This window comes from Solanum lycopersicum, chromosome 2 (assembly GCF_036512215.1).
Source record: "Solanum lycopersicum chromosome 2, SLM_r2.1".
NCBI classification, from domain to species: domain Eukaryota; kingdom Viridiplantae; phylum Streptophyta; class Magnoliopsida; order Solanales; family Solanaceae; genus Solanum; species Solanum lycopersicum.
Window position 1 is genome coordinate 71,202,660 of NC_090801.1, and position 24,488 is coordinate 71,227,147.

The 24,488-nt window shown below is 33.6% G+C and overlaps 2 protein-coding genes and 1 long non-coding RNA gene across 4 annotated transcripts; 2 read left to right on the forward strand and 1 right to left on the reverse strand.

Moving 5' to 3' along the window:
* The first annotated feature begins 9,429 nt into the window (after nt 1–9,429).
* On the forward strand, nt 9,430–17,478 carry LOC101263262 (probable metal-nicotianamine transporter YSL6). Its single transcript, XM_004231714.3, has 7 exons — nt 9,430–9,898; nt 10,170–10,342; nt 10,767–10,864; nt 11,307–11,444; nt 12,056–12,245; nt 15,815–15,947; nt 16,370–17,478. Exons 1-7 carry the CDS (start codon nt 9,541–9,543, stop codon nt 17,302–17,304), a joined length of 2,025 nt encoding a protein of 674 aa, XP_004231762.1. The 5' UTR covers nt 9,430–9,540; the 3' UTR covers nt 17,305–17,478.
* An 874-nt stretch (nt 17,479–18,352) lies between these two features.
* On the forward strand, nt 18,353–24,469 carry LOC101263860 (ACT domain-containing protein ACR6). Of its 2 annotated transcripts, XM_069294620.1 has the most exons (9): nt 18,353–19,556; nt 19,741–19,824; nt 21,587–21,719; nt 21,903–21,948; nt 22,025–22,139; nt 22,215–22,282; nt 22,824–23,432; nt 23,620–23,724; nt 23,812–24,469. In XM_069294620.1, the coding sequence occupies exons 3-9, from the start codon at nt 21,673–21,675 to the stop codon at nt 24,151–24,153; spliced, it is 1,332 nt and encodes a 443-aa protein (XP_069150721.1). In that variant the 5' UTR covers nt 18,353–19,556; nt 19,741–19,824; nt 21,587–21,672; the 3' UTR covers nt 24,154–24,469. The 2 variants fall into 2 exon arrangements, with proteins under 2 accessions (XP_069150721.1, XP_069150720.1); XM_069294619.1 differs by lacking the exons at nt 18,353–19,556; nt 19,741–19,824 and having other exon boundaries at nt 20,779–21,719.
* On the reverse strand, nt 22,537–24,228 carry LOC138342268 (uncharacterized). The gene is made up of 2 exons (XR_011215125.1): nt 24,088–24,228; nt 22,537–23,157 (listed from the first exon to the last, which is right to left on the reverse strand). It is a non-coding gene; the product is annotated as an uncharacterized lncRNA (long non-coding RNA).
* Nucleotides 24,470–24,488: the final 19 nt, after the last annotated feature.

The window sequence follows — 24,488 nt, forward strand, 5'->3', positions numbered from 1 at the left end:
TTAGTAGTAGGATAGATGATCCAAGCTAAGGCGTTATCGCTTTTCTAATTGATAATTAAATTAGATATATACACATGCACACACCACTCATATGCCTATATCTATATATAATAGCAGATCGAGGAAAGACAAACGTAGTTTCATCAATTATTATTAGTAAAATAAAGAGGGGAGTAGTACTAATGTATTTCTCGTGTCTACTAGAAAAGTTACCCGGCGGCTCCATCGCTCTAGTCATCATTAACTTTGACGATTCACAATCTTATTGGCCAGAATTTAACTTTTTTAATGCATAAATAGTATTTTAAAAAATATATGATTAGATCGTATTTAAGAAATATAATAAGTAATATTTATCTCAAATAATTGTCAAAATTACTAATTAAAAGGATTAGTAAACCATTAATGGTAGGTCAAGAAGACACTCTAAGAAGGTGGACACGTTTAATTCCATTAGCAAATGTACCATAAATATATTTGATTCATTGCCAGTTTATATTATTATATTTCAACAAAATAAACAATAGTATTATATTTCTACAACACATCATGAGTTGTAGAAATTAATAACATAATTCTTATCCAAGTTTCATATGGCAAAAAATAAAAATTAGCTAGTAATTTTAGTATTTCCAAATGAACTTAAAGAACCTTTTACTTTTCTCAAGCTAAAAAAATACATGTGCAACTTCAACTTTATTAAGTAACTGTTTTCAAGTTGTACTTTAAAAAACATCACATTATATCGTTTCCTCCCAACACTAATAAGAATTCTCTTTATAATTTGATGTGTGTTATTTTCCTTAAATTCCTTGCCCAGAGTTCCAATTTATCTTTATTCTTGACGAGAGAAACACCACCAATTTTTTATTAGGTGCGTTTATTGATATATAATTTATTAGAGCCCCCAAAAGTTAATAGTTAGGACAAAAATATATGACAACATTAAAATTAAGAGTTATTAATGGACAAAGACAATACTTGTACTACGGAGCACGTGCTTTGGAATAAGTGAATTTTTAATCAAATTAATTCATTATATAAAATAATTTATCAAAGTAATATATTTTTTTAAAATTTTACAAAACTAGTATAAACGTATTTCATGGTAACGTTTTAGGGTATATTTTATTTTTAAAAAACTAACAGCATTAGGTTGATATACGTTGATGTAAGTAACGTTTTACTTTTAAAACGTTATTTTCAATAACGTTTTACTCCTAAAACGTTACTGTGAGTATCAATCTGACGCCATCAACTTTTAAAAAATAAAATATATCCTAAAACGTTACTGTGGAATACGTTTATACTAGTTTTGTAAAATTTTAAAAAAACATATTATTTTGGTGAATGACTTTATATAATAGCTTATTTTGGTTAAAACCTCAGAATAAGGTCGACTATTCATATTCGTAATAGTACTGCTATACAAGGGTAAAAATAATTGGTCACATAAAAAATATTACTCCACGTGCTTTTCGCATTTCGATATTTCAAATGGCCTATAAAGTTTTTTTATATTTTAATTTATTAATTATTAATTTATAAATATATAAATATTATTTTTTTAATAATTAAAGATTTTATGTGTAAATTTTTTATCAAATTCATATTATTTGACTCTTAAAAATGAAAAATGTCATATTGGGAGTACTTATAATTTATTCATATATTCTGCGTAAAGAAAAGCTAGATTTTCATATGTTATCTTGTTAACTTTCATGAGTTCTTTCAATTTGTGTTTTACCATATTCATATTATCTGTCAATTAACTTGTATATAAAAAATGTATAATTGATATATTTTACTCAACTCATTTTCAATATATCTGCTCATGTTCAATCAATTCGGACCCTTAATTCAATTTGTTACTTGCTGTATGCATATAAAACTTTGTGATGGTGTACATAAATCAAGATGTATATGCGTCATGAATTACGCAACAAGTTTGAATACTATGATTTTAGATATATCATGTCTATTTGAAAATAGATAGGATAACAAATACGACTAGTCCAATCTTGTGTCTGCACACTATATAATGTCCTTCTCGAAGCAACCATGAGTCAATATATATTTGATAGAGAAAGCCTACAAATTACTTGATTTAATTTCAAGTACGTTAAATCTTTTGTTTGAATTTTAACCTATGTATATTATATATTCAAAAAAATTTAATAATAAATTTAACATATAACTTAACCACCTAAGAGAACACTGTATGGAGTATACGTACAATTTGTTTGAATAACTATTCCGATTTTAACTTATATGACGGCATTAATTCCTGTTTGTCCTTTGACCAATGCAGTCATGCGTGACACCAGAATATTTTCGACTACTTTTTTTTTGTTATTTTTTTACAACAACAACAATATAGGAGTATAATATAATAAGATGAAAAGATATTTTAATTTCAAATTTTAATAAAATATGTCATTTTAATTTTTAATTAAAATGATGGAATTTTTTTAGAAAAAAATAATGTTGAGAGCAATATATATATATATATATATATAGTAGGTAATTGGGAGAAGAGGTACAGTGCAGACTGCAGAATAAAGTGTAATACTATTCATATATTGATAATAGTACAGAATTTTAGAGTATATAATTTCTATATTTTTTGTGATTTAAAGTGCCTCAAATATTCAAATCTCAAATAACAATTAGCGCCGTCGCAATTCATTAACCATTTGTTTTCTTAATTAATTATTTCTTTCTTTGTTTGCTAGTAGTCAAAGATAGGCTAATGTTTAATATTGGAGTAAAAGAATTAGTGTTTCAACTTTGAACATCCCTTCCACTCATTACCATTTTTTTTTTCTTTTCTCCAGACATCCATAATTTTCATCTCATTTTCTAGAATGATCAGAAAAGTATAATTCAATTTTTGTTAATGACTACGAATCAAGGGAACACTCTCATATATACTGAAAGATTGAAGTTTTATGAAAGTCAATGAACGAGTCCAAGGGATCTTGAAGGTTATTAATTTTATCCTAAATTTATAATCCTTAGACGTGACATCTCTAATATATTATATACATATTGTTATATATTCGTTAAGAGATTAAGCAACAACACATGTCAATGCCCTCTTTTAGGAACAAACCTGAGCGCATCACAACAAATTAAACCGGGTTAATGAATAAACTTGGGTCTGTTCATTTTTAATAAAATTGAAAAAATATTTTGACAAATCAAACATATAACGGGAACAAAAATAAGAATGACATGAGTTAGCAAATTTTTATAGACCTATTTTGGATGGAATAACTCTATTCGTACTGGTGATAGACAAAATGAAGAGGCAGTTATTCCACGAGAGTTCTCTCTTGTTGATTCTCGAATATACTACTCTTCCAACTTCACTTTATTAACAAATCTTACTCAAAACAGATAATACCATTAATAGGTTAGGCTGATATTCAAGTCACTTTGTATGCAATCTTGGTCGATGATGAGTTCCAGCATTTAACTGGCCGATTTAGCAAATTTCATATCGACCGAGAGCACTACTTTATGTATAATATAAAAAAAAACAAGTCTTAAATTTTAGCGACAGTAGTTTGAGTCTAAACTCAACAAACAACATGCATATATCACTAGTTAGAAGCTGAATTATTAAAGAATAACAAAAGTTCACATCGGTGGTTAATGAGATGGGTTCGGTAATACTTTTCCCTTTGAGCTAGTTTGTAGAGGTCTGAGTTAGTCCTAAAATCTAATTTTACATGGTATCAGAGAAGGGTCTGTCTCACCTGATGTTGGGCCCTCAAAATCAAAATTACCCACGGACCAAATGCTAAGCACCGGGCGCGAGGTGGGATGTTAAAAAATGATTAAAGTCTCACATCGGTGGTTAATAAGATGGGTGAACTCCTTATAAGGTTTGAGCAATTCTTCACCCTTTGAGCTAACTTTAAAATGTGAGTTACGCCTAAGATCTAATTGTTAAGAATGGACTAATTAACAATGTTTATATTGATTTAAAAATTGAAATTACTTTTTAATTCATTTTTAAAATTTTTTTGACAAGATTAAAATAACTTAAAAATAAATTTTAGATGACTTGAAAAAATTAAAAATATCTTTTCATTCTTTCTATTTTTTGACTTAAAATTATTAAAATTCAACTTTATTTAGAAAATATTATTTTTTAAACATTTAAACCAAACTCCAACTCGCCCTTCTCTGTCCCCCTTGATCCCTAGCTAGCCCCACCTAGAAAAGGAAAAAAAGCAACTTGCATCTTCTTTCTTTTCTTGTTCATGCAAACAAACTAACATGAAAACATTGGAAATAGTAGATTGATTGGGCATTAATTAGTTGAGTTCGAAATTAAAACGGTTCAAAATATTAACAAAAATTTTAAAATTGTATTTAAAATTTTATATTAACCAAAATGGTAAAATCGCTGCATCAACGACTTATCCATAATATGATTTTTTTTTTAAAAAAATGAAATCTTTGTCTAGGCAGCGATTTTAAATTATTTTTTAAAAAAAATTGCTGCCAAGGCTGCGATTTTAAATTATTTTTTTAAAAAAAAACTGGTCGAGGCACCGATTTATAAAAAAAAAATTTACAAAATCGCTGCCTAGGCAGCGATTTTTTTTAAATTTTTTTTAAAAAAAAGTATGGAAATCGTTGTTGGGGGCAGCGATTTTAAAAAAAATATATATGAAAATCGCTGCAGCGATTTAACATTTAAAAAAATTAAAAAAAATCCATATTTTTTTTAAAAAATAGGCAGCGATTTACCTTATTTAAAAAAAATAAATTAAAATCGCTGCCTAGGCAGCAATTTCATTTTTTTTTTAAATAAAAATCATATTTTACAAAATCACCGCAGAGGCAGCGATTTTTCTTTTTCCGGTGGGGTAAGTCGTTGTTGATGCAGCGATTTTACCGTTTTGGTTAATATAAAATTTTATATATCGTTTTGAAACTTTTATTAATATTTTGTACCATTTAGGCTCCGGACTCTTAATTAGTTAGTGAACAATAATTGTTGTTAATTATTTTGACTATACCCGATTAGAATCTGTCGCGCCCCATTTTCGCAGAAAACAGGTTTTGTGTACGACCTAACAACTCTTTTGGGATTTTGAGTTTGGAGTCGCCACCTAACGAATTAAGGCAGGGCACCTATCTAACCTAACTAAGTCTAACTAAAGTCAATGAGCCAGAGATTAGGGTAAGAGTTCAAATTACCTCGAGGGGAAGGTGTTAGGCATCCCTCGAGGTCCACAAGTGTGGGTCCCGGCCGTATCTCATGCAATCTATGTGGGGGTTACAATTATCAATCAAGGTCACTTCATTTTATTGATTTATTTAATCTTGCTAAGTGATAACAAATACAAAACAATTAATACTATTTTTCATTAATTTGAGCATGCAAGGCTAGGTGATAGCAATAAACAATTAAGTTTTATTTTTATTAAGCATGTGAGACTATGTTATAAACAGAATTTATAAATATCAAACAATTAATATGTGCGAAAGTAAAGTTTGAAAATTGATGAGTTTTGAGTAGGAATTTTTATTTTTAAAAAAATGTTTGTTTCTTTACAGGGATGATGTCACGATATTGTTGATCGCGCTCCTCCACCATAGAAATAATTTTGATTTGAGGTCGATTTTTTAAAAAAAAAGTTTATTTTTTTGAAAAAATGATTTAAAAGATTTAGTTTGCATATAGGCACATAAACATTTACATGTGATACACATAATTCCTTTTGAAACTCAAGGGTAGATGGTACTTTCGGAGACGCGTCGGGTTTAAAAATTGAAACTAGACCTCGTAGTTCCTTTGACTTTCCCACTAACGATAGGTTAGGAAATAGTGCTTATAATTTATTTTCAAAATAAACAATGTCGTAATCAATCCAAAGTTTTAAAGAAAGATTGAATAATGACTTTTAAGAAAATTATGTTGCAAAATTTGATATGAAATATATTTAAAAGCCAAATAATTTATTAAATGCATGAAATGATTTTAATTTATTATCACTATTATTATAAGAAATCTAACCAACCACATCACTTTACTACAACATCATTGGTTATATCTATGTAGGACGTACTAGGATCAATTATTGGCATTGGCATAGGAGTGAATTCTAAGTCATTAATACAAAATATAAATTGGGTTTAAGTTTTTATAAAAGTAAAATTTCAGGAATTTTAACTTATAAAAATTAAATTTCAGACAATATTTTGAATTTGAACTTATAAATGTATGTAGCATGATCAAATTTTCTGGAGTTTTTTGAGATTTTGACCAGAAGTATTATTATTTAAAATTTATTTTCTTATTGAAAAATAACTTAAATTTAATTAGTTTTTTAAAAGGATGAGTGATTTTAGAATTAACAATGGATTCTCTACTTATATCCATTTTCCCATGATTTTGGGAGCATTGGGCTATTGAAGTGATCCATGTTCTTAAATTTATGGGAAAATTACGTAATAAAGCAAATTTATACTATTTAATTACTCATCATAGTTATAGTTTGTTATAACTATCACTCACGACTAACATCATACATTAATTACATAGGCTGACTTCAAATTTGTATAATTAGTCATGTTTGTATATGTATAATTCCCAGAATATACAAATACATATGTATAATATGCAATTATTTAACCTATATACATATACAATTTATCTCTCTCCCACTCTTTGCCCTCTCTCGTTCGCCTCTCTCTTCCCTCTCCCAAATCTCGCTCACCTCTCTCCTCCCTCTCCAATCTCGCTTGTCCTATATACAAATGTATATGTATAATATACAATTATATACAGATACAATTCACCTCTCTCCCACTCTCTGCCCTCGCTCGCTCGCCTCTCTCCTCCCTATTTCGCTCTCGCTTTTCTCTCTCCTCCCTCTCCCAATCTATCTTTCCATATATACAAATATGTATGTGTAATATACAGTTATCTAACCAATATACATATATAATTCACCTTTCTCCCACTCTTTTCCCGCTCTCTCTCGCTTCTCTACTCTCTCCCCCAGTCTCACTCGCCTCTCCTCTTCATGTAACATGTAGATAGAAATTATAATTATCAAACTATAGCTATGGAAAAAATAATTTATTATTTTTAAGTGGCTATATGTGAAAGTTTCCCTAAATTTATCAACAAAGCCCAAATTATTCACTGTGTAGTATAGGCCTCCAAGACGTGATTTTGGGCCGTTAAGCCCTAATGCATCATCCCTATGATTCTCCCCCAAAGCCTAAGTTGACATGGTACTTGATCACGACTATATGAGCTTTGTTTTTTATTTAGGGAAAATTATATATAACGATAAATTAATAAATTAAATTAAATGTTATAATTACATTTTAATTTAATTGTATCCCGTAAAAAACTGTTTGTCAATCAGTTCTCTCCCTCAAACTCTCGCTTGCTTCCTCTCACTTTTATACAAACACAAGTGTATAAAATGTGTTTCTATTTGTATACAGCGAGAAAAAATTGTATATCTACATATACTTTGGTTCCCTTCTCTCCCCTCTCCTAGATCTCGTTCGCCACTCTCCCAGATCTCGCTCGCCACCTTCACCTCTATCGCTATACAAACAGAAACAAATTGTATAAATTATAAATTGTGTTACAGTTTGTATAAAATAAGAGAAAATTGTATATACACTTGCAAATACATATATCTTCATCCTATACACTTATAATTATACAATAAAAATACTTCCCTGCCCACTTTCTTTTGTCTTTCTCTCTTTCTTGTTTTATACAAATTAAAATTGTATATAATTTCTCTCTTTCTCGTTTTATACAATTCGATTCAATTGTATATTCCCTGTCCAAACCTCTTTTGCCTTTCTCTTTTTTTCATCTTATACAAACTCAAATTATATATAATCGTCCTATACACTTATAATTATACAATACAAATATTTCCTTGCCCAAGTCTCTTTTGCTTTTCTCTCTTTATCATTTTATACAAATTTAAATTGTATATAATTTCTCTCTTTCTCGTTTTATACAATTCGCTTCAATTGTATATGTATAGCGAATTATATATATATATATATATTATGCAAACTTTGCTATAGTATACAAATATGAATTTTGTGTTTATTATATGTAAAAGTTGCCTTTTCATTATACGATCTTTAAGAATATAGTAATTAGATATTTTTTTTAATCTCTATTGATGTTCTAAGATATAATATCGTATTTTTATGTGTTACCAAACAGAAATAGTTGGATAAGAAGGGTCGGTTGCATAATATTGATGGTCGGAGCTGAGAATTTTGACATAATCCATCAAGTATGAGGGGATGATACGTTACGACTTTTACAAGTCAAAAAGAATCGTAACAACTAACAAAGCATTTCCTAACAGACAAAAACGCCTAATAAACACAAATGGTTCTTGGAAATTGATAAGTTATGGTTGATGCTGCAGCTCCATACTCAATCTGAATCACCATGTTACTCCTTCCCTCTGACATTATATTTATAAAAGAAAATCTCAATTTTAAATATTTTTGGCTTTCAATCAAAACAAGATTTAATTTGAGTATTCGAGATTCTATTTAGCCAAAGATTATATTATTTATATAAATAAATGTTGAATTCTTTTTGTTTTTTTTATTTGGTTATTTTTTCAGATTTATTTTAAAATTTTAAACTTTTCATTGAAAATTCCAACTTCAACACCAAATACAATAGAATTGAGACGAGAAATAAAAATAAATACATAAGTCTCAAATCGTTACGTCAAAATATATTAACTTATGCCTTATAAAAGTTATTTGTTATTTTAGTATCAAAATTATTTCCGGCCACTTATTTATTATTTAACATATCAAATCTACATTAAAAGGATCTCCTTCCACACCAAATCAAAAGGGCCTTAATTTGGAGAGCCAAAGGTAACGTCGTGTTATTTGCTCTCAGCATACTTAAGGAATCAAATTGATGATAGGATTTACTTTTTTCCTTTTAATCACAATTTTGTTTGGAGGTTAGCTTGACTCTTAATTGCTGCATCCAATATTGTTATCTTTTTTCCTTAATACAAAGTATCATTCAAGATTTGGACATATAATAATGATGATAAACTTAGTTAGTGGTCAGCATTATCATCTCCATTTGAATCACGTGGAGTTAATAATGGAGCAATGTGGATTAAAAGAAACAAAAAAAAGAGAGTATATGTTAGGCGGACGGTACAAAATATTTTTAAAATTAGCTAGTATTACTTTCTCCGTTTATTATTATTTGTTGTAATTTTTATTTTAAAGTTAAATTATAAAAATTTTGATTTAGATATATATTTTCAAACAGATTAAAAAATTTATAATTTAATATTTAATTTAATTTGATTTTAAGATTAATTTAATTGATTTTTTAAAAAAGCACATGTTTAGAAATGAAAATAAATCAGTTACCTACCAACCTAACCAAAGTCATGTTATTTGCTTCTTGACTTTGAACCATTTTGTGCATCTTTTCTTTCACCAAACCAAACCTAATCCAAATCGTGAAAAGTTTCAATGGGGACAGAAAATTCTGGAACTGTAGAGATATCGGAGCCATTATTAGAGGAAACCTCCAAAATCGTCGAATCCGATTCGGAAAATATACCCGATTGGAAGGAGCAGATCACCATTAGAGGTCTAGTGGTGAGTGCTGTGCTTGGTACTCTGTTTTGTATCATCACCCACAAGCTCAATCTCACTGTTGGTATCATTCCTTCCCTTAATGTCGCTGCTGGTCTCCTCGGGTTTTTCTTCGTCAAATCATGGACCGGTTTTATGTCCCAGCTCGGATTTTCTGTTAAACCATTTACTAAGCAAGAGAATACCGTTATTCAGACCTGTGTTGTTGCTTGCTATGGCCTCGCTTTTAGTGGTATGCCCCCTTTTTGCCTTCATCCAGGAGTAAACAAAGCAACTCTTTGTTATTGATCAACTCGCTCATTGCTACTATTATTCCTTTATATACCAGATTTCATTTGCTGAGATTCAAATGACTAAAGTTTTTTATATATACACTTAAAGTGGGTCCTAATGTGAAATTTAAGCTCTTTTTTACTATAGTATTTACATAGCTTAGCGAAGCAACCAAACAAATATATGTTTATCATATGTCTGATTCATGATGCATACTCTTGTTACCACAGGTGGTTTTGGATCATACTTGCTAGCAATGGATGAGAAAACATACAACCTTATAGGTCCTGATTATCCTGGAAACCGTGCAGAGGATGTTAAGAATCCAGGGTTATTATGGATGATGGGATTTATATTTGTAGTTAGTTTCCTTGGACTTTTTAGTCTTGTGCCTCTCCGTAAGGTACTGTCTGATTCTGATCATCTCTGATTGTAGTTCAATATAATGTCAAGGTTTGCATGGTTTTGATTCCATCTCCCCACAATGTTTCGTGTAAGAAATATTGTTAGAAATTTAATTTAAGAGGTGAAGAAGGCATATAACAAAAGTTAAAAGAAAACCTTGGTCGAATCAGGAATCAACACCTCTGCATTGTGCTTGAACAGTTAGAGCAGCCACTGGCCAGCGGCGTCCTTTCTCTTAATTTACATATGCTATTCTGCGAAATGCTTCCTTAATTTTGAAAGTTCTCAGCAGCTACATTGTACTAATTTATTGAGTTCTGGGAATATGTACCACAGCCTTGCCACTCCGACATCTTTTGTGTTGAGTGGGATTCAAATATCAATTTGATAAATTGTGTTTTCTCTTTTAAATGTAATTTCAGGTTATGGTAATGGGTTATAAGCTCACATACCCTAGTGGAACTGCAACTGCCATGTTAATTAATAGCTTCCATACAAATACCGGCGCTGAACTTGCAAGGCAAGATATCCATTATTATGTTCATTTCTTTATCTAAGTTTATAAAGATGCCACCCTTTTGAGCTAGCTATGTGATTGACGATAAAAATGCAAAGGTGCCTAGTAAGAGGTTTAGTTAATTTTACACTTAATGGTCCTTATCGGCAACATAGATTCTTGGTGATTGATTTGCTAGAAGAATAAAGTTGTGCACTTTGCCTGTTTGACTAAGCATCACCAAATAATTAGTTTTCCCTTTTTCTTCTCTGGCTTTTGTAGTCGGTTCCTTTTCTTCCTTTTATTCTCCAGAACTTTATGAATATATAAGTTCTCATGTTATCCTTTTTCTGCAGTCGGGGGTGGGGGGCTTCAACTATTCGATCATTTTCATGTTCTTAGGGAGAACTTACTATGAAACATCTTCTAGCTCTATGAATATCACAAGCATCATTTGTTCTTACAGGAATCAAGTTGGTCGTCTTGGAAAATATTTGAGCATAAGTTTCTGCTGGAGCTGTTTTAAATGGTTTTTCAGTGGTATTGGGGATGCATGTGGCTTTGACAATTTTCCCACTCTAGGGCTCACCCTATTCAAGAACACGTAAGCATATCCTTCTAATATCTGCAATTCTTATATTCCTTGCTATATGTGTAAGGTAAAACTCTTTTTCTTCCTCTTTTTCCCCCTCCATTCATATTGAACTTTTTTTCTATTCATATGATTATTTGTTATGCTTAAGCTCATAATTTTCATGGGCTAGATGGGAAGGAGGAGAAAAATTGTAGCTTTAGATGAGAATGAGAATGCTAGATTTATGTTTTTGTGGACAATTGTTCATTTTCAAGAGGAGGAAACCAGTTCCTCGAGCAAATATGTGCTACACTGTTAGAACACCAGCAAACATGTAATGGGGATTCATATAGCCAACCCCAACTTGTTTGGGACCGAGGCGTAGCTGTTGTATAGATGCCAAAATTCTGGTGCTATTGCTAAATTAGTGACTGTGAAACCTCTTTTATTTTTTGTCTCTTGTTTTTGTTATAGTAAATTGAGGCCTAGAGAGAAACATGTCTCGTAGCTTTGTAGTATGAATTCTTTATACCCGTTTTCTCCCTCTTCCCCTACCTGCTGGAATGAGAAAAATCTATAATTTCTTGTTAAAGTATGGATTGACTATTGATGTTTTGATTCTTACAGTCTTCATCCTGCAGGTTCTATTTTGATTTTAGTCCGACTTATGTTGGATGTGGTCTTATCTGTCCTCACATAGTCAACTGCTCAGTTCTTTTTGGAGCTATTATATCATGGGGTATCCTGTGGCCATTGATCTCTCAGCGTGCTGGTGACTGGTACCCAGCAGACCTTGGAAGCAATGATTTCAAAGGGCTTTACGGATATAAGGTATGTAATTACTGATACTAATTTTAGTTGATTGACATACTAAAACATGACAACTCAGTAATGTGGTCTTAATCTGCAATCCTAAAAGTACTGTACTTCAAGAAAGATTGTGCAGACATTCCCAAGCTAATCCTGTACTTCATTTTGGCAGAAAATGATTTAAAACATGGGATGAAGAGAAAGATAAAGAGAATTTATATTTTCTTGTCAGCCTAGGGTGTAAAGATTGATATTTGTAGTTGACTATATACCAATGAGAGACATTTTCAAATTTACGGTACTTCTAATTTGCCAAAATACTTCTCAAGCATAGTGATAGAAACCGAGGTTTTAACTGAGAAAATACAAAGAGAGACACGTATCTCGTATCTTTTAGAACAACCTTTTGTTCATATAAAAGATATATTACCATATGTCTACTTATTTACTAGATCTTCTAATATATAATAGATATCTGATAACTACTTTATAACTATTTAGGATAAGAATAGATAACTACTAGTAACCATAAGAAATTGCCAAATAACTCCTAATAACGGTAAGAGACTGCTCATTGCTCCATGGGAGAAGCGTCCAGTAATTTGAGAAGATGCAAATCAGTATCTTCTCCTATCTTTCTTCGCTTCTTCCTCCTTGAATAAGTATGGAAGATACGCGCCGTATCAGTACACCCCTCCTGGAAAGACGACTTGTCCTCAAGGCTTTATTTCGAAACATTGCAGTTAACAAAGATTTTTTGGCCATATGAGGAAAGACGTAAAACAGAAGCATCACCAACATTAGAAGAGAGGTCTATGTGCTTATAATCTGCCTTCATAAGGTTTAACATTGCATCTCTAGGCAACATTTGTTCTTCAAGGTCTGATTGGAAAGATGTTAGTGTAAGTGTTTTCTGAGGAACACCTCGCAGTTTATAAGTTTTTTCATCCGATTGGAAGATTATGAACATCTCGTTCCAATTGGTTGTGTTCCGGGATGCTAGCCATTGTATACCCAACACCATGTATGCACCACTAAAGGAAAAAGGGAAGAAATCGTGCTTTATGACCAAGTTAGAAACCTCTACTGACAGGTCCTGACAAACTTTGTTGCATTTGATAATTTTAGCATTGCCTATCTGGACACCTAAAGTAGGGATATATTCTACTGCCAATCCAAGTTTCGTGACAATTGTTACAAAATTACGTGTCGAACCTATCTACCAACATCAACACTTTATGCCCGCAAAGAGTGCCTTGACGTTTAAAGTTGAAGCAGATTCTTTGCCCAAAATTGCATGAAAAAAGATTTCCCCCAAATCAGTAGGGGGTATGTTTTCATTCTGATTACCCTCAACACTTTGTACATGGTTTTCCTCTTGCATTAACTTCAATTCTTCAAATGTGCAAAAGTCCCAGATCTGCAGCGATGGCCAGGGTAAACTTGTCTCCACAACGATAGCATAGGCCTTTTTCTCGCCGAATTTGTTGTTCAAAATTCAGTGGGCGAGTGTTTGGAAGAGATGACGGTTGAAAAGGGCGTGTAATTGGTTGGCGAGATGATAGAAAATTAAAGGATTCTCGAGCCGTTGGAGAGGAAGTCCCAATTGATGAAGGTCTTGACTGATTTAGTCCTTGTTTTCCTTGATACTCTAAGGCCAAACACATTGTCTTATACACTGATCGAGGCTTGTGAATCCTAACGTCCACACGAAGGTCTTCTTTGAGTCCACTAAGGAAAATTCCTAGCAAACAATGTTAGGCTAAGTTTGCACACGTGCTACCCGTTTTTCAAATTCCTGTCTATACTCAAATATTAATTCAGTCTGTTGTGGATACTACACAGATGTTCATTTGGATTTTGAAACTCAGCGGGTCCGTAATTTTCCTGCATAACTTTCACCAACTCATCCCAGTAATAAATGGTTCTTTCAAAGTTGATCCAAGCAAAAAGATCCAATGCATCTCCTTCCAAATACATTGAAGCCACATCACCCTTGCAATCATTAGGTGTTTGATAATTTTGAAAATACTTCTCTGCTTTCAAAATCCAACCTCGAGGATCTCTTCCCTCATACTTGGGAAATTCCATCTTTGTGTGCGAACGTCGATATGTTTCTTGATGCCTCCAAGTGCTATCAACCTCACCCTCTTCCAACAAAGCTTTAGATTCTCCATGCTGATTTTGCAGGTTTTGTGCTTTTAATGCAGCCACATCAGCAGCCAAAGCGTCAATGACTCCCAATTTCGCTGCTATAGTAGTTAATTGCTGGTCAATCTGACAAGAGTTGACATGATAGATTCGCCGTGGGAAGTGTTGGTTCGTGTGTTAACCATGACAGATCTTATTGCTCTGATACCAATGATAGAAACCGAGGTTTTAACTAAATAAAAACAACAGAAAATACAAAGAAAGACACAAGTATCTCGTATCTCGAAGAAAAATAGAAAATACAAAGAGAGAGTGAGAGACAAGTATCTCGTATCTCTGAGAACAACCTTTTGTCCATATAAAATATATATTACCATATGTCTACTTATTTGCTGGATCTCCTATTATATAATAGATAACTGATAACTACTTTATAACTATTTAGGATAAGAATATATAACTTCTAGTAACCATAAGAAACTGCCAAATTACTTGCAAATCAATATCTTCTCCTATCTTTCTTCACTTCTTCCTCCTTGAATAAGAATGGAAGATACGTGCCTTATCACATAGCAGCTGCAATTTTCCTCGCAGTAGGTTTTGAATGCACAATGTTCAATTTCTTGAATTCCAGTTTAATAACCGTATTTCATAAGTCTGCTTAAGATTGTTGGTAGGTATAGTTAGAAATTGTTATACACAAGAAGTCAATCGGTTGAAGATCCTAGGCATTTTGGTGAATGGCCAACAACAGGGGTGCTTCTCCCTGGGGACTAGGTGCTTGATTTAGGAGGTATCTATTTGCCTACTCGAAAGCTGCCGGCCAGAAGCAATTACAGCACACCCTTGACATCTATGCTAACATCACTGAAGATACACACTTCTCAAATTATAAACGTAAAGAGTATTGCTGTATATTTATTTTTCTCGAACAATTCTACATGTCGGATGATAATGCACCATCAACAGAAGATTGCCTTTCAGTTGTCAGCAATTTATGAGTTCCTTTTTCCCCAAATTAAGAATCCCAAGGCCTCGTGAGAAGCATGTTTTTTATATGCTTCCAAGGTTTTATCTAAAGCTTTCTAGTTGTTATAGCTAAAGATATGAGAATTGTCCTCAGGTGTCACCTCTTAATAGTGAAACAGACCTTGAGGAAATGATAATCTTCAGCATATACCCCCCCCCCCCCCACACACACACACTTTAGAGATTTATTATTTTGACTGTTGCAGCCATTAGAGTCAGATTTCTAACCTCATATATCATGTTGTCTTTAACCATCTATGTAAAGGTGCATTTGCAGCGTCACAAGTATGCTCGTGCTATTATTCTTTCCCCCAGAGAACTGGCCATGTACATTATTGGTGCTCTAAAATCTTCCCTTATACTCTAAGTTGGTGTTATCGTAATCCTTTTTTTCTTTCCTTTGTTTGCAGGTCTTCATAGCCATCTCTCTTATACTTGGGGATGGGCTTTACAATTTGATTAAGATAGTATCAATCTCCGTAATGGAAATTTTTAGAAATAGCAGCATGGAGAATAATATTCCCTTGGTCATGGAGGTCATAGGTAGGTCTTAATTGACCAAGTATTTGGTTTTTAAGTGCTGAGAAAAACATTGCGTATTCGACTGAGCACCAAATTGATAAAATTACCAATTGCTACATTAAAACTCCAAATTGCTAAAAAGATGGTTTCTTTCTGCTTGGTTATAATGTCAATTCAATTGGGATCAATGATCAAGCAGCGGAAAAAGTTGATGGGCAACTTTTGCGTTGACTTATTCCTCGTTTCTGCAATTGCTTTGTGAACCAATTAATCATTCAGAAATATTCTGTTAATGCACTATTGGAAGGGCGGAATGGGAATCTGAAATTATATTAATCTTTCAGTTGACGTGCACTTTTTGATTCTCGCTTTAAAATAGTCTTGAGAGATTGCTACTTTATGTCAGATGATGTTTCTTGATTTTTCTTTTCATATTCTTACAGGTGGTGAGAGTTCCAGACTAGAATTGGAAAAGAAGAAGCGCGATGAAGTTTTCCTGAAAGATAGGATACCATTCTGGTTTGCTGGATCTGGATATGTTGCCCTGGCTGCAATATCTACAGCCACAATGCCAATTATCTTTCCTCCTCTGAAGTGGTATTTGGTCCTTTGCTCATACTTAATTGCCCCTGCCCTTGCTTTCTGCAACTCCTATGGTACAGGACTTACAGACTGGAGCTTGGCTTCAACTTATGGTAAGATTGGTCTCTTTATTATTGCGTCACTGGTTGGAAGCAATGGTGGGGTCGTTGCAGGATTGGCAGCATGTGGAGTTATGATGTCCATAGTCTCCACTGCAGCTGATTTAATGCAAGACTTCAAAACGGGGTATCTTACACTTTCATCAGCTAAATCGATGTTTGTGAGTCAGTTGGTGGGAACAGCTATGGGTTGCATTATTGCGCCCCTCACATTCTGGATGTATTGGAATGCTTTTGACATTGGATCTCCTGATAGTCCATACAAAGCACCATATGCTGTTATTTACCGAGAGATGGCCATTCTGGGTATTGAGGGATTCTCCGAACTTCCAAAGCATTGTCTTGCATTGTGTTGTGGGTTCTTTGTGGCAGCACTGGCCATTAACCTCTTGAGGGATGTCACTCCAGCGAAAGTTTCCCAATTCATTCCAATTCCAATGGCGATGGCTGTACCATTCTATATTGGGGCCTACTTTGCAATTGACATGTTTGTTGGCACAGTGATATTATTTGTATGGGAGAAGATAAATAAGAAGGATGCAGAGGATTTTGCTGGTGCTGTTGCGTCTGGGTTGATATGTGGCGATGGGATTTGGACCATACCATCAGCTATACTCTCTATCTTCAGGATTAACCCGCCAATCTGCATGTACTTTGGGCCTTCTGTGCGCACCTGAACAAGTGTATTTGCAATTCTTTATTTACTCTTTATTAGAAAAAAACTCAGACTGTAAATTATCTGTTGTCAAGTATTTCTTCAATCTGTTGCACCTGTAAATGTGTACCCAATGTTAAGCTCGGAAGTTTCACACATGAAAATGAAATCTTACTAGTTTACTTTCAAAAGAAAATGTGCATGCATATATAGTTACCGAGTTCACTTTGGAAATGACTGGACACTCTCAAGCATTTGACATTGCTACTGTGTTTCCTAGTTTTGGGAAAAATACTGCAACCAGGGTTTCCTGGACAACGCCTACTTAGATCTGTAAGTTTTCTCCTCCTCACTTTTATTGCATTTCTTTTTACTTAATTGTGGAAGGCTTTAGCGAACATGAACACATAACAAAAGTTGTCTCTCTATCTAAATTCGAGTGCGAGTATTTGGTTCTAGTCGTATATCCAGAAGCTAGCTTTGTGATTGTATATATAGCCGCTCCTATACTTGTACATTTCTCAAAAAAACAAAGCAATAATTACGTTAGCCTATGTTGATATACAAATTTATTGTAGAGTTGTGTGAGGAAAGAAATTGAAAACATTGCGGCAGCCTGAGACGTGACAAAAGGAGGACGTTGAGAGACCTTTGATAAACAAATTCCCTCACCACCCAATATCTAATTCTAAATAGTATTACCACATTTTTGGAAAGGTCACCATATATTTATATAATTAATGAGAAAAAGAATTTAACATTACAAGTATAGAGTTGAAACATCTCTATATTCAAGGCAAGTCCTTTTCTTTGTATTTATTTTTAGCCGTCTCTACTTGTCAACACAATATATTAATTGCGTTGACATTAATACGATTGAAGAGCATTTCCAGGGTGAGAAACTATTTAACTTTGGTGTGACTCTAAGAAAGACATTATTACACTTATTTTCAATTTTCTGTGTATCATCATGCAATGCGCGTTAGGTGTTATTGTGTTACAGTATTATTTAACATCATCTACCAATTATAGATTATAGATTTGAAGCGCTAGTAATTGAATTTTAAAATATGAATATGTGATTTAAGAAAAAATTACCGAGTTCCACCCAGTAAACTTTTGTCAAAATTCCACACAGAAGAGAAGTACTAAAGCCCTCCTCCTGTACTGATCTTGTTTTATAATTAATTCATTCTTTAATACTATTGTGAAACAAGAGAACCATAGTTTATTGAATTAAACACATTTGTTCATAGATCCCAAGAGGAGGTATATATGAAACGTCAGAATACCAATAATACCATGGAGATGAAAGACTTTCAGATTGGAATTGCAGAAAAAGATGAAGCTAAGAAGCATCAATTGGCTCCTAAAAGAAAATCGAATAAAGATAGGCACACTAAAGTTGAAGGCAGAGGAAGGAGGATTCGCATGCCTGCACTCTGTGCTGCTAGGATTTTCCAACTCACGCGCGAATTGGGTCATAAATCTGATGGAGAGACCATCCAGTGGCTATTACAGAAAGCGGAACCCTCCATAATTGCTGCAACTGGCCATGGAACAATTCAGGCATCGCTTTACCGGCGGCTGGACCCTCTGTTTCGCAACAGGGAATAGATGGAAGTATTAGTAGTTGGCCTATGGTTGTTGGGAGACCCCAGTTGGGGATATGGCCTCCATCTCCTCCTGACATCAGTAATTTGGGAACTGAAAGTCTGCAAAAGATTTGTTTCCCTGGGTTTGACCTCCCATCCACCAATTTGAGTTTTACATCTATGTTGGGTGCCACTAACCTATCTGGATTGGAGCTCGGATTATCACAAGATGCTCCTATTAACCTTCTCCTGAGGATGATAGTTCTCAAGGATCAGGCCACTAGAGCTTTCATATAATTATGATTTTGGTGTTGGGTTTTCTTTTTATCATTCATTTTGACCTTTGGATCCTACTCGAGTGCTGTTTGTTGAAATATACATATACAACTCTTGTGTAACATATGTCAGTGCAAGACACTGAATTCTGAACGACCCTAAATTTTGTTAGGCTAATTCAACATGAACCACCTGGTTGTCTGGATGAATTCAGACCCTCAATATAGGCTTTCTACATAGATATTTGTATATACCGGGAACTCATTTCATCACTTGCAGGAAAAATCTTCAATTGAATAGGTCTCTTCAGACTCTTTACTGTTGCTACCTAAACTAGCTTTCTTCAGAAGATCCATCCTCTATTCAGTTCAATGTTCTTGAACTTCTACCTTCAGTGAAAAAGGTCGGTGCTTTTCAGGGATTCAACAGTTTGTCCATCAAAGTCAGCCTTTCATTTATAACCCTTTGCTTCATAACCCAACAAATGTTTTTTGAGAAATGCATTAATTTTTTGACAAGATGTTGACATTTTCGGTGTTTAATAATGTTTATCTCTATATTGCATCGTGTATTATTCATGGAGCTAGTACGTTATACGCTTGACATGGGATGCCAGATTATTCATGAAGTCAGTCAGACGTGCTGGTCCTAGTAGCTTCCTGAATAAAGATGTAAGTGTTACTTATTAATGTGGCAAAACTTTACTTAGCCTTGTTCCTGTTGAAAGATGCATTAGTGTTGAAGACTCCAATTGACCTTTGCACCTTTAACATGCTCAGATTTTGCAAATATACATGTATAAACATAAACACTAGAATTTTTCAGTCTGAAAATGTTAAAAAAGAAAAAAACTGTAAGGAAGTATGATCAACAGTAGAATCAGTTGACATGAAATATATTCAAATCTGTAAAGGCATGAATGGAAGAGGCTGTCATTCAATCAAGTAGTAAACACAACTGGATCATTTCCTTTTTTATTTTTAGATGTTAATGTGGCTACTAACTATCTCCTAGTGTTGCTTGTTCCCAGGAATAACCAGCTAGAGCATTTCATTCTGTCCTCTTTTTCTGCTTCCACTTATTTTTTTAAAATAGGAGTAATTTTTTTTACTCAAGGACCGACAAGCAAAATGAAAAGGATAAGAAAAAGGGTGTGTTTGCCATATTTTGTAAAAATATCTTTTTTATATTTGATGATTAAAATATTATGAAATTTTCTTCAAGTTTCTTAAAAATTAAGAAGGCAACTTCCTTCTCTAGCTACCCCATCACTCCAGTCAATCATTTGAATTCCTTTTCCTTTGAAAGATGGAGAAAATATAGGTGATGGATTCCCAAATCTTTGGGAGCAACTTGGAAAAGGCATCCATTAGTGGTATATTGTTTGTGGTCCATGCTCTATCTTCATCCTTACGGGTTGAATAGTCCAAACTCCAAAACAATTTGGTACCCACACTCCTTGTTGGGCATCGATAGAGACGGTACCTGGGCTACTTGCTAAAATAATGTTCTTTTCCATATCTACATTGCCATACTGTTGATAATTAGGAATATTATCTGATTGGAGCGATTCACAAAACATCAACGTGGACCTTCTTAAATCAACACATGATTAGTGATTATGTTATCTTCTTCTTCTCCTTTTTTTTTTTTAATAACACGTCGATATTGATAAATGATAAGAGTCAAATTTTGTCACTTACCTATCATGTTAATGTTTTTGTTTGGATTTTAAAATGGAGAATACAAGTATTTGTATGAATGAATGAACAAGTGGGTAAACATGGAATTACAAGAAATGATGGAGTCCGGAAAGTTGAAAATTGGAGGGCTAGAGTAGAGTATGAAGATGATTTAGGGTTGCCCAAATTAATCCATTCACCGCCCAACTTGTTACATGAATATTTGTAGGAGCAAGATTTAGTTATTTCATTTTTTATTTTATCTAAAATAATATATAAATATAACTTTAATTATCATTATGGATGATTTTTGTAATTTGATTATAATGTGTTAAATATTATATCAAATGTAATAATAATAATTGTACTAATTTTAATACTTGAAACTTCGGATGGTAACGATCAAATTAGTCAAAAATGATTCTACTAAAGGCATAAATCAACATTGCACTTTGAGATAGTCTTTTGTTTAAAATACAAAAAAAAAAAAATAATAAAATTTTAGCAGTCAATTTTGGAACAAGTCCATTAAATTCGTAATCTCCTTCCCCTTGGGAGAAAAAGAAAGGAGGCACTTAATTTTCTGAGGGCTACTTTAAAAGAGAATACAAATATGAAGATAATATTATTAAATAGAGATAGAATAGTATAAAATGAGTAGTCGTAGTTAGTAGTGTGATAAAATGGATGGCTTTTGCGTTCATTAAAGCGTCGTCTGGAAAGATGATGAGCTTTTGCCTTTCTTCCACAGACATTGGAGACTCGTTCTACTTTTAACCCTTTCATATCTTCTTCTTCATTCATCCCATCTCACTATTCTTCTTTACAAAAATTGACATGGATGACGAGTATGCTAAGCTTATCAGGAGGATGAATCCTCCCAGGTACTTCTCTCTCTCTCTCCTTCCTATTTTTTCATCAATCAACACCACCTAATTTGATTAATTTTCTTTCTTCTCTTGTGTCCTTACAAATCACTTCTTTTTCAACTTCTAACTGATCAAATGGTTTGTATAGTTAGGGCATATTTTGACAAATACATCTTTAACCCTTGTTTCTTCTTACAGAGTGGTGATTGACAATGACTCTTGTGAGAATGCAACCATTATCCAGGTTCTGTTTCTCTGTATCAAGTGCACTTTCTGTGCCCTAACTATTTATGTTATGCTCAATCTCAACCCTTGCGCAGGTTGACAGTGTCAACAAGCATGGGATTCTTCTTCAAGTTGTGCAGGTTCTGACGGATTTAAACCTTGTTATCACCAAAGCATACATTTCCTCTGACGGGGGATGGTTTATGGACGGTAACTTCTTATTATTTACTCAACACCAAAAAATTCATTACTTGCCACTAATTATTCTCTTCATTATTTCTTCAGTGTTTAATGTGACTGATCAAGTTGGAAATAAAGTAAGAGATGAACAAATCATCAGCTATATCCAAAAGGTATTTCACATTTTCATTGCAGTATAGTTTTATGGTCCATCAGCAAACCAGTCAGTCTTTAATATTTTTAGGGGTTGTTTGGTATGGAAATGGGATAGACGAAGTTACTCAATGGATTGGGACTAGATTGTTAATGCTGAGATAAGTTATGCTAGGATTATTTCTCATCCACGCTTTGTTTTGGTGTATTAAGGGCAGTTTTGTCTTTAACTATACCTATCCATGTATTAATAAACCTAGTTATACCATGGTTATTGTTATAATATTGAATATGATAGTATTACTAATACATGTGTTAGTTATACATAGGTTGAAAATCCTTCCAAACAAAAGATTTAATAATACCATGATTAGTACATGCATTATTTTCTCTAATACATCCTACTAAACAGCCGTTTAAAGTTTTCTTTTGCCCCCAACAAAATCAATAGGCTGTAGGCAAGAAGAATCGTATTTGCAAATGTGTAGATTGATTTCTTTTTCCACACTTAGCTCAAAGATGTGCATGGATCCTAAACTCTTTTAGTTTCTTCTTATACAGACTCTTGAAAATGATGAGGTTCTGTTACCCTCTTTAAGGGGAACTGTTGGCTTGATACCTTCTGAAGAGCACACGTCCATTGAACTTAGTGGTACAGACAGACCTGGCTTATTGTCTGAAGTGTGCGCAGTTCTTGCTGACCTTCACTGTAATGTGGTGAACGCTGCAATCTGGACGCATAATGCGAGGGCTGCAGCTGTGGTTCATGTTGTGGACGACGTTACTGATTGTGCAATTGAAGATCCAAAACGCCTTGCTACAATCAAGAAACTTCTTCGTAACGTCCTCAAGGGGAACAATGATTTGAAGACTGCAAAGATGACACTTTCACCGCCTGGATTTACACATAGGGAGAGAAGATTACACCAGATAATGTTTGATGATAGGGATTACGTAAAAGTTAGAAAGACAGAACAGGGCAACATTGAGGATTTGAAGTCCGGGCCTTGTGTAACTGTTTATTATTGCAGTGAAAAGGATTATACTGTGATCACTATGAGGTCAAGGGATCGACCTAAGCTGTTGTTCGATATTGTCTGCACTCTGACTGACATGCAGTATGTGGTCTTTCATGGAGTTGTTCACACAGGAAAGAACGAAGCTTATCAGGTAATGTTAGTTTCTACGTTGACAGTACTTGATAGTTTTTCTAACCCATTGTACTGATTCAGGACAAGCTTAGTTCAATTGAAGTAGTGAATTAGTTTTGGTTTGTGATGGTATATTAGCTAGCAGTCACTTCCTTTATCTCTGCTGCTTTGTATGTCTAATAATGTCAATCTATGGCCTGCTGCAGGAATTCTACATTCGACATGTTGATGGGCTTCCAATAAGCTCAGAGGCTGAGAGAGAACGGGTGATTTTGTGTCTTGAAGCAGCTATTGAGAGAAGAACCTCTGAGGTGAAGTGATTTAGTCCGAGACAACAAGATTTTAGTTTCCAAAGCTTTCTCTAGCATGGGGCACTAATATATGCTAGCTTTCTGCAGGGTCTGGAGCTAGAATTGTGTACAGAAGATCGGCCAGGACTACTTTCAGATATCACTAGGATATTCAGGGAAAATAGTTTGTGCATTAAAAGAGCAGAAATCTCAACACAAGGGGGAAAGGCAAAAGATATCTTTTATGTCACAGATGTGACTGGGAATCCAGTTGACCAAAAGACAGTTGATTCAATTTGTGAGGAAGTTGGCCCAAATATGCTGCATGTTAAGTGGAGTCGTTGTCATTCCGAAAAGCTACCTGAAGAAGGAACAATTAGTTACCTCTTTGGGAGTCTCTTCAAAGTTCGAACCCTCCAAAGTCTGAAGCTGATTGGATCCTACACTTGAGTGGTTCTCTGTAAGACTGGAAAACATTGTAGATATGTCAGATTTCAAGTAACAAAAAGTGTAGATAGATATCCTACCCATTGGTGAAGAATTCTTTAGTTTCATGTAAATTGTAACCATTAGATAGTGTGATGAGAGATATAGAAGAAACATCAGTAGCAGCAGATATTGCCAGGGGTTGTCTGTATATACATGGATGTGCATATATACTCTGGACAGTGTTCACTATAAAATGGAAGAACCAAACTGTATAACTTGTACAAATATTTATACTGTAAAAAAAAAAAAAAGTTTTAGTGTGACATTTTGGCTAAAATGAAAATGTCCTCAGTCCC

Coding starts and splice junctions, on each gene's coding strand:
- LOC101263262 (XM_004231714.3), top strand. CDS start 9,541: ATGGGGACAGAAAATTCTGGAACTGTAGAGATATCGGAGCCATTATTA. Junction 10,343..10,766: donor GTCTTGTGCCTCTCCGTAAG/GTACTGTCTGAT, acceptor ATGTAATTTCAG/GTTATGGTAATGGGTTATAA. Junction 10,865..11,306: donor ACCGGCGCTGAACTTGCAAG/GCAAGATATCCA, acceptor TTGTTCTTACAG/GAATCAAGTTGGTCGTCTTG.
- LOC101263860 (XM_069294620.1), top strand. CDS start 21,673: ATGGATGACGAGTATGCTAAGCTTATCAGGAGGATGAATCCTCCCAG. Junction 21,949..22,024: donor AGAATGCAACCATTATCCAG/GTTCTGTTTCTC, acceptor ACCCTTGCGCAG/GTTGACAGTGTCAACAAGCA. Junction 23,433..23,619: donor GAAAGAACGAAGCTTATCAG/GTAATGTTAGTT, acceptor GGCCTGCTGCAG/GAATTCTACATTCGACATGT.